The 9198-nt window shown below is 41.7% G+C and overlaps 1 protein-coding gene across 1 annotated transcript; it reads left to right on the forward strand.

The window, feature by feature from the left end:
* Positions 1 to 145: 145 nt before the first annotated feature.
* LOC146977990 (trypsin-2-like) lies at positions 146 to 7502 on the forward strand. The gene is made up of 6 exons (XM_085790771.1): positions 146 to 266; positions 1550 to 1700; positions 3473 to 3729; positions 4624 to 4760; positions 6347 to 6448; positions 7342 to 7502. The coding sequence occupies exons 1-6, from the start codon at positions 227 to 229 to the stop codon at positions 7387 to 7389; spliced, it is 735 nt and encodes a 244-aa protein (XP_085646897.1). The 5' UTR covers positions 146 to 226; the 3' UTR covers positions 7390 to 7502.
* Positions 7503 to 9198: the final 1696 nt, after the last annotated feature.

Consider the following 9198-nt stretch of genomic DNA (forward strand, 5'->3'; position numbering starts at 1 on the left):
ACGCCTCCCGTCTGGTGAACCTGCCGACCCGATGGACCAGATGTCTGGGTCACAGCTTGGTGCTTCTCATCAACTCAGGGTTAGAGTTAGTTAGTCTGCTGCTGTTTGTTCACCTGCCGCCGTTCACACAGAGGCCACGCCCCCAACGCCACACACACACACACACACACACACACACAGTTTAAATGTGAGCAGCTGGACGTCTGCAGGAGAACAAACCAGAGACATGATGTTGGTCCCGGTCCTCCTGCTGCTGACGGCCACCGGTGAGTTAAAGAGCTGCTGGTCGACCGCAGAGAAGAGGAGGAGGAGAGAGGAGGAGGCTGCTTCTTCTCCTCCTTCTTCTTCCTGTGTTCAACAGAGCAGCTTCATGTTTGTTGTATAAACCAGTGGTTCTCAACTGGTGGGTCGGGACCCAAAAGTGGGTCGCGGACCCGTTCTGGATGGGTCGCGGACAGCTGGTCCAAAAAGTAAATAATATTTAATGCACATCTGATGTTGGACATCAAAATAACTTATATTGAAAGGCACGCGTCACGTGAACACATGCAGTTGTAATGGTCCTCAGTTTCTTATTATTTGCTCTGAATGCAAAGATATCAGTTTCTTATTAATGTGGCCTGAATGCAGTGAATCTTGTTTTGTTTTGTGGGTCTTTATTTTGTGCAATTTGATATTTATTCACTTTTGTGAATATGCTCTGAATGCAGAGATGCATTAGAAGTCAAATATATCATTTTGTTGGTCTCCATTTTGTGCAGTTTGATATTTTTTTATTCACTTCCATACATCCAGTTGTCATGGTCCTCCTCAGTTTCATTCATGTGCCCTGAAATGCACTTTGCTCAATAAAGAGCAAAATGAGTTTTTAAAGGCTTTAAAAAAAAAAAAAATTCTTGGTTTAAATTATATAAAAGTGGGTCGCGACTTAATGACCATGGGAAAATGTGGAGCCCAGAGTGAGACTAGTTGAGAACCCCTGGTATAAAGTGAGTATGAACTTTTCTTTTCTTTTTTCTCTTTATTGCAAGGTGCAAAATACAATACAAATAAGCTTATACGAATGCAATTACAAAAGTCGTTGCTTTCAGAACTGAGCGTAGCATTTCTTATAGTATTCAAAAAGAACAGGATATAAGCAGAACAATAACAGTAAAGTAAAGCAATAGAACAGAAAAAAAAATTCTTAAAGGGTATCAATCAAAAGTAAAAGTTGATAAACTGTCATACAGCAATAGGGCTTTCTTTGTTTTCATAAGTTTTAATGAACCAAAGTAAAGTTGCAGTTCTTTAAAAAAAAAAAAAAAGACAGAATCGTGGGGTAGTTTTTGAGAATTTGCATTTGTGTAGAAAGTATTTGGCGAGTATAATCAAATTATTTATGTTGTATTCTATTTTTTTGTCCTCCATTATGAAACCAAATCTAAAGTGTGTATAAACTATGAGAACTTCTTATTTCCCTGTTTTCCTCCTTATTTCCTCCCTCTTCCTGCTTCCTACTTCCTGCTTCCTGCTTCCTGTTTCCTGTTTCCTGTTTCCTGTTTCCTAGCCGTCTTCGGCGCCGACGACCGTATCGTCGGGGGTTACGAGTGCCGTGATCACTCCGTCCCCTGGCAGGTGTCTCTGAACAACGGCTGGCACTACTGTGGAGGAACGCTGATCAACGAGCTGTGGGTCGTCAGCGCCGCCCACTGCTACAAGTAGGTCACAGGTCAGAGGTCAAAGGTCACAGTGGCTCTGAGAGGGTTTTATTTTTTATTTTTTTTACCCTATTTGATTAATTGTGCGACACAGAAAGTTGCATACATACATACACCCGTATATACTTGAAATACATCCATGGGAACAGAAAAAGAGACAAAAAAGCAGGCCTTTACAAATTACTTGCACAAAATGTCTCCATAATAGAGTACGTTTTGGCGGCTTTCTTATTTCTAATGTCCTTGATCGTGGCAGCATAACGGTGCAGTTCATGTCTCAAGGGTACAATGTTCGGTTTAGATTTGGCCCATTTGTTTTGTTTTTGTGGATATGAAATTTCCCCAAACTCCAGATTAAAAGAATAGTTCACCCAAAATTCAAATTGCACTCATTATCTACTCACCCTCATGTCGACTAAGGGCTGGGAGAAGTTTCAGAGTCCTCCGTGGCTTCTCCGAGTTACAGGGGGTTTTTTCGGAACAATTTCGCATTTCGGGGCTTCAATACAAGAGGGACATTACATACTAGCAGCATGGAGGTATTTGGATGGTTTTTGGTGTGTCTTTTTGTTACGAAGACAGTTGGTATCCATTTGCAACCGTTATATGGACATGCACTGCTACGCCGAGACCCCCTGTAACTCAGAGAAGCCACGGAGGACTCTGAAACTTCTCCCAGCCCTTAGTCCACATGAGGGTGAGTAGATAATGAGTGAAATTTTAATTTTGAGTGAACTATTCCTTTAACTGACAGAAAAAACACAAGTCTTTGTCTTGGTCATCATTCATAATAAATGAAGATGTGAAATCGGTAACACTTTACAATAAGGGTCCCTTAATTAACACTAGTTAGTACATTATTAAGCATTAATTAACTGTTTAAAAATGTATTAACAATCATTATTATGTATTACTTAGCATTATAAGAAACACATTAATTAATGTAGCCTATTAGTAAGCAGTTAATTAATTTGAGTTTACTACTCAAAGTTAATTCATAAATGATTAAGCATAATCATGTAATTAGTTATCATTATGTACACATTACTCAGCATTAATTATACATTAGTTAATATATTAATGCTTAATAATGTGCTAACTAATGTTAATTAAGGCACCCTTATTGTAAAGTGTTACCGAAATCACACACATATAGTATACTTGCCAACAATGAGTACCCGGAAATGTTGAGTACCCCAAAGTTTTATGTTAGAAATAGATAGTATGGGTCCCCAGTATTCAGAAACTGCCAGATGCTAACTTATATACATTGGGCAATTAGCATAATTGACATAATTAGCATAAATTAGCATAATTGCCTATATGGGCAATATTTCAACAAAATTGACTTGGCTGATCTGGGCAATATTGGAGTGGTTTTAGGGGTTATTGATGATGCTGAATCCATTTCTGACATTTTCAAAATTCAAAATGGCTGTCTAAACCAATGACCAGATTTTGAAATCCATCAAAATCGGCCCACTGGTGGTTAAAATCTGGTCACTTCCGGTTTAGACAGCCATTTTGAATTTTGAAAATGTCAGAAATTGATTCTGCTATCTAACATAAAACTTTGGGGTACTCAACATTTCCGGGTTCACAATGGGGCCCTATGGGCTGGCAAGTAGACTAATAGTCAATGTCTAGTTTAAATCTTTCAAGGGTTTTCTTTGCAGGGTTGATTTGATGTAAAATTTTAAACGAGACTTCTTTCACCTTGTTATTGTCACTCACTGCTCACCGCTTGCTGCTCTCTTCCCATCATGCACCAGGGGCGAGGACATTGAGGTGCGTCTGGGCGAGCACCACATCGGCTACAAGGACGGCCCCGAGCAGTTCATCGCCCCCGCCGCCGTGCTGCGTCACCCCGACTACGACCGCTACACCATCAACAACGACATCATGCTGATCAAGCTGGCCGAGCCGGCTCAGCTCAACCAGTACGTCCAGCCGGTGGCGCTGCCCCGCCGCTGCGCCGCCGCCGGGACGCAGTGCCTGGTGTCAGGGTGGGGGGCCACGAAGAGCCCCTGTAAGTAGAAATACATTACTACTACAGCACATGTGGGCAGTTTTAAAGGGATAGTTCAACATTTTGGCAAATTGGCCCATTGCCATAATCCCTATAGTCATAGCAGTAGGTTCGTTACCTTTAATTGCTCATGGGATTTCTTGGTTTCCCTCATCAAACTCATCAAACACACAATCCAACAACTCCACAACGCTCTGGTGGACAAGTTGTGACCTGCACATTCACCACGCTATGAGATAATAACACAACGTTACCAGACAGAGTTGTTTTAGAGGGAAATTTATGCAAAACCACTGATGCACGTTGCCTTCAGGGACAGTTTTTCATCATCAGTCTCTGCATTTCCCTCTAAAACAACTCTGTCTGGTAACGTTGTGTTATTATCTCATAGTGTGGTGAATGTGCAGGTCACAACTTGTCCACCAGAGCGTTGTGGAGTTGCTGGATTGTGTATTTGATGAGTTTGATGAGGGAAACCAAGAAATCCCATGAGCCTCCGTAGCGTAGCTCTGAGCAGCTCACGGCTCTGCTCCGCCGCTCTAAAAAATAGCTTGCACCAACAATTAAAGGTAACGAACCTACTGCTATGACTATAGGGATTATGACAATGGGCCAATTTGCCAAAATGTTGAACTATCCCTTTAAAACTGCCCACATGTGCTTTAACTGATGTGTAATCTTGTGTCTATCTATTTATTTGTTTTTGCTTTATTCTTTTTCATGTAATTATTCTTCTAACTACTAAATAACTGCTTTTGTACTTTGCTGCTGTTATCTAATTAAAGATTGGTTTAAAAAAAAAAGTTCCCATGAAGTGAGGTCAGAGGTCAGAGGTCAGTGCTCACCTGTCCTGTGTGTGTGTGTGTGTGTGTGTGCGTGTGTGTGTGTGTGTAGTCGGCTGTCTGAAGTGTCTCCACTGCCTGGATCTTCCCATCCTGTCGCAGCTCGACTGTGAGCGCTCGTATCCCAACAGGATCACCGACGCCATGTTCTGCGCCGGCTTCCTGGAGGGAGGGAAGGATTCCTGCCAGGTACACACACACACACACACACACACACAGACACACACACACACACACACACACACACACCATCACACTTACACAACTTTTACACATTTTATCACTGATGACGTCTCAAAACACTTTTTGTTTTTTTTCCATCATCAGTTTCCTTCCTGTGACTTTCTCAGTTAAAGGACGATTCCGGGCAAATTCAACTCGGGGCTGTATTTTCCTAACATTTTAGGTCTAAAAGAAGGAATCTGAAGATTTTCTGTTTAATTGCTCCTGTTTTGCGGTAGTTGTGTCTGTCCCCGCATCGCCACGGCAACGATGAATGAGAGCGGATTGATGTTCTGCTGCTTAGGCTGTTTCCATCCCTCAAAGCCACAGACAGCGTCAGATGGCGACTCAAACATGCACCCAGAAGTTTATTTACTTCAAGCAAGTCAAGAGTTGATATTCCTGTGTTTATGACACAAACGGGAGCTTGAACACACCGAGCGTCAACTTGGGTCTCGACTCCGCCAGACTTTGAATTAGATCTAGTTTTACAAACATGTCGGAAGTAAATAAACTTCTGGGTGCATGTTTGAGTCGCCATCTGACGCTGTCTGTGGCTTTGAGGGATGGAAACAACCTAAGCAGCAGAACATCAATCCGCTCTCATTCATCGTTGCCGTGGCGATGCGGGGACAGACACAACTACCGCAAAACAGGAGACATTAAAGGGATAGTTCACCCTAGAATGATATTTCGCTCATTATCTACTCACCCTCATGTTGACTAAGGGCTGGAAGAAGTTTCAGAGTCCACCGTCCCTTCTCTGAGTTACAGGGGGTCTCGGCGTAGCAGTGCATTTCAATGCAACGGTTGCAAAGGGACACCAGAGCTCTTCGTAAAAAAACACACACAAAAAAACATCCAAATACCTCCATGATGCTCGTATGTAATGTCCGTCTTGTGCTGAAGCCCCAAATTGCGTAATTGTCCCGAAAAAAATTAAATAAGTCTATATTCCAAGCTTGTTTGTAGCATTAGCTCCTAGTGTCTGTTGTCCGGTTCCGCTGCCAGCGCGCATGCGCAAGGTTCGCACTGAGACCGACTCGAGTCTCAGTCGGTCTCAGTATCAGTGCGAACCTTGCGCATGCGCGCTGGCAGCGGAACCGGACAACAGACACTAGGAGCTAATGCTACAAACAAGCTTGGAATATAGACTTATTTAATTTTTTTCGGGACAATTACGCAATTTGGGGCTTCAGCACAAGACGGACATTACATACGAGCAGCATGGAGGTATTTGGATGTTTTTTTGTGTGTGTTTTTTTACGAAGAGCTCTGGTGTCCCTTTGCAACCGTTGCATTGAAATGCACTGCTACGCCAAGACCCCCTGTAACTCAGAGAAGGGACGGTGGACTCTGAAACTTCTTCCAGCCCTTAGTCAACATGAGGGTGAGTAGATAATGAGCGAAATATCATTCTAGGGTGAACTATCCCTTTAAACTGAAAACCTTCAGATTCCTTCTTTTAGACCTAAAATGTTAGGAACATACAGCCCTTTAACTGATGACGTGTCTGACTGTGGTGTATACTGTGTGTGTGTGTGTGTCCTCAGGGAGACTCTGGAGGTCCTCTGGTGTGTGGCGGGGAGCTGCAGGGAGTCGTGTCCTGGGGGTGGGGCTGTGCCGAGGAGAACCGTCCAGGTGTTTACGCCAAGGTCAGTTCCTCTGCTGCTCTCCTCCAATCAGCTGCTCTCCTCCTCCTCCAATCAGCTGCTCTCTTTCCTCCAATCAGCTGCTCATCCATCCTTCACCTGAGAGAACTCCACAGCCTCATCAATAACTGGCACAAAGGCTGAAAAAAAAAAGCTTTATTAGTTCCAAAGACACAGCCGACCTCCTGATTCTGTGTCTGATGATGGAAGGACTTTTATTTTGAAGTTTTATTAAAGCAGAAGTAAGCGATCCGGTCGTTTTGGCTAATGCTGCGTTCCAGGCAGGCTTTTGAAACCGTAAATTACAGCTTCAAGTCACAACTTACGACTTTGTAGCGTTTCAGGCAACCCACTCGTGTTTTTCCGACCTGTTTTACCTGTGAAAGTCACTATAACGGCCACTCGTAACTTCCGACCCGTGAACTCGTACCAGATCGAACTGGTACGACTTCACAGGTCGGAAAAACACGAGTTACGAGTGGCCTTGGACGCACCATAACGTCTTGTCAGCCGACGGAGTTAGCAGCCCCCGCCCTCGTCATGGATCTATTGGTCCTCGTCCCTACGTCACCACATTCAGGCGCATCCCTTGGCTGCACACACAGAGAGGACTGCCCCTTTATGCCGTTCTCTCTCCTCATTGGATAAAAATTGTAGGATACGAGAAAAGTTTTCTCCTCGGCTCAGAGCAGAGCAGAGTGACTGACAGACCCGTGTTTCGGTCCAAACACTCTATGTAAGTGATTGCTGTCGGAAGATATAACTATTTAAGACTTATATTAACACAAATATATCACTTACTTCTACTTTAAGTTATTGAACACACACCTGTCTGAGCTGACGTGCTGCGGTGTAGATGTGAGTTAACACGACTGTTCTTTCTCTGCTGATCTCAGGTCTGTCACTTCACTGACTGGATCCAGTCGACCATGTCGTCCCACTGAGGGAGCAGCTCGTCTCCTCAGACGGACGGACGGACGTCTTCACGTCTTCATCCACTGTTTGTTTCTCAATCTGTTTTAATAACAACAGTAAAATATCACCATGAACAACCTCACTCTGTTTCTGCTCTTTGATCCACATTCATTCATTCATTCATGGTTTCACACCTGCAGTTTGACACGTTTGAATATTTATTGTGTTAAAAGAAAAAACCATCAACACAACCCAGTTCTGTCAATGAGTCACACAGGGATTTAAACCACCACACCAACCACAACCACATGGATGTATTTGTTCTGCCAAATATCTCAACTCTGTTGGCAGATTTTTGTATTATTATTATTATACTCATACTACTAGTAGTATTAGTATTAGTATTGGTATTAGTATCATATTAGTATTCGTAGTAGTAGTAGTATTAGTTTACTAGTAGTAGTAGCCTAAAGTTGCCTGTATTAGTATTAGTAGTAATGATAGTATTGTATTAGTAGTAGTAGAAATAGTATTAGTATTATATTATATTATTGTTTGTTTGGTTATTTTAAAGTATATTTTTGGCTTTTTGCCTTTATTTGATAGCACAGTGAGATAGACAGGAAAGGGGGAGGCAGAGAGAGAGGGAATGACATGCAGGAAAGGTCTGCCCGACGCAGGACTCGAACCGGGGACGCCTGCATTGAGGACTGTAGTCTCTACAAAGGGCGGCCGCTTTAACCACTACGCCACGCACCGCCCCATTATTGTTTGGTGTTAGGTATTACAGTGACAGTACCGCTGTTGACCTGCCATAGTATAAATATGTAGTATATGGGCGATTCCACCAAAAGAGTGCCATTTCTTTCCCCAGCATATTAAATGTATAAAAACATGTAATGATATAATATAAATTGCATTTAATTAATAAACAAAGCACCATACACATGAATCACTGTAGAAATTAAAGATATATAATTTTAATTACTATAAAAAGGCTTTCAAAACACTGAAACATAGCCTTTGTTGCATGTCCCCAGAGCCAAACGCTATAGTTTACCACAATGCATTATGAATAAAATCCTTCTAAAATCTCATTTTTTTTGCATATTAGTGTGACTTTATATTATATATCTACACTTATATAACAATTAAAACTTAATTATATTTTGGTTAAAATTCACATTTTAGTCCTGTCCCCAGGTTTTCACTCAGCGCTGTTACCCAAACACATTCTACACTCTTCCACCAGTGACATGTTCTGCTGGAAGTGACATAATTTAGGTCTTTTGAAAGTCATGGGAAGACCAAAATTAAATTCTGTAATTTATTTTTCCTGAAATTGAATGATATTGTAGCTATGTCAGGGTCGGTCACTCTTAAAACTGATTCCTGTTACCTAAATTATCTCTAGACAGTGTTTGTTGATATCAAAAGTAAAATATTCAGTTAAATCCTAAGAATGTGCTCTGTGTGCTCAAGCTATTAGTATAGATGCTATTTGGCTGGATTTCACACAATTGCTGATTATATGCTAAAAACTCATTGCTGTTACCCTCATTGCTGTTACTCATTCTTCAAAAATGCAATGATAAAAGCAGCAATAAATTAAATAAAGTAGCCTGAGATTGACCAGTACTCATTTTGAATGAGTAAATGTGTATATTAAAAAATTCTATACTGAAATAGAATGAAAAATGAAGTTTAATTTTTAAGAGTTACAATGAGCAAATGGTATTTTAAAGGAGGTTAAATCGAAAGCAACTGGACTTAGTTATTTGTCTAGGAAGACGTTTCACCTCTCATCCAAGAGGCTTCATCAGTTCATGTACGCATCT

This window comes from Trachurus japonicus, chromosome 11, assembly GCF_045865225.1.
Source record: "Trachurus japonicus isolate A0001 chromosome 11, Traja_1.0".
Taxonomy (NCBI): Eukaryota; Metazoa; Chordata; class Actinopteri; order Carangiformes; family Carangidae; genus Trachurus; species Trachurus japonicus.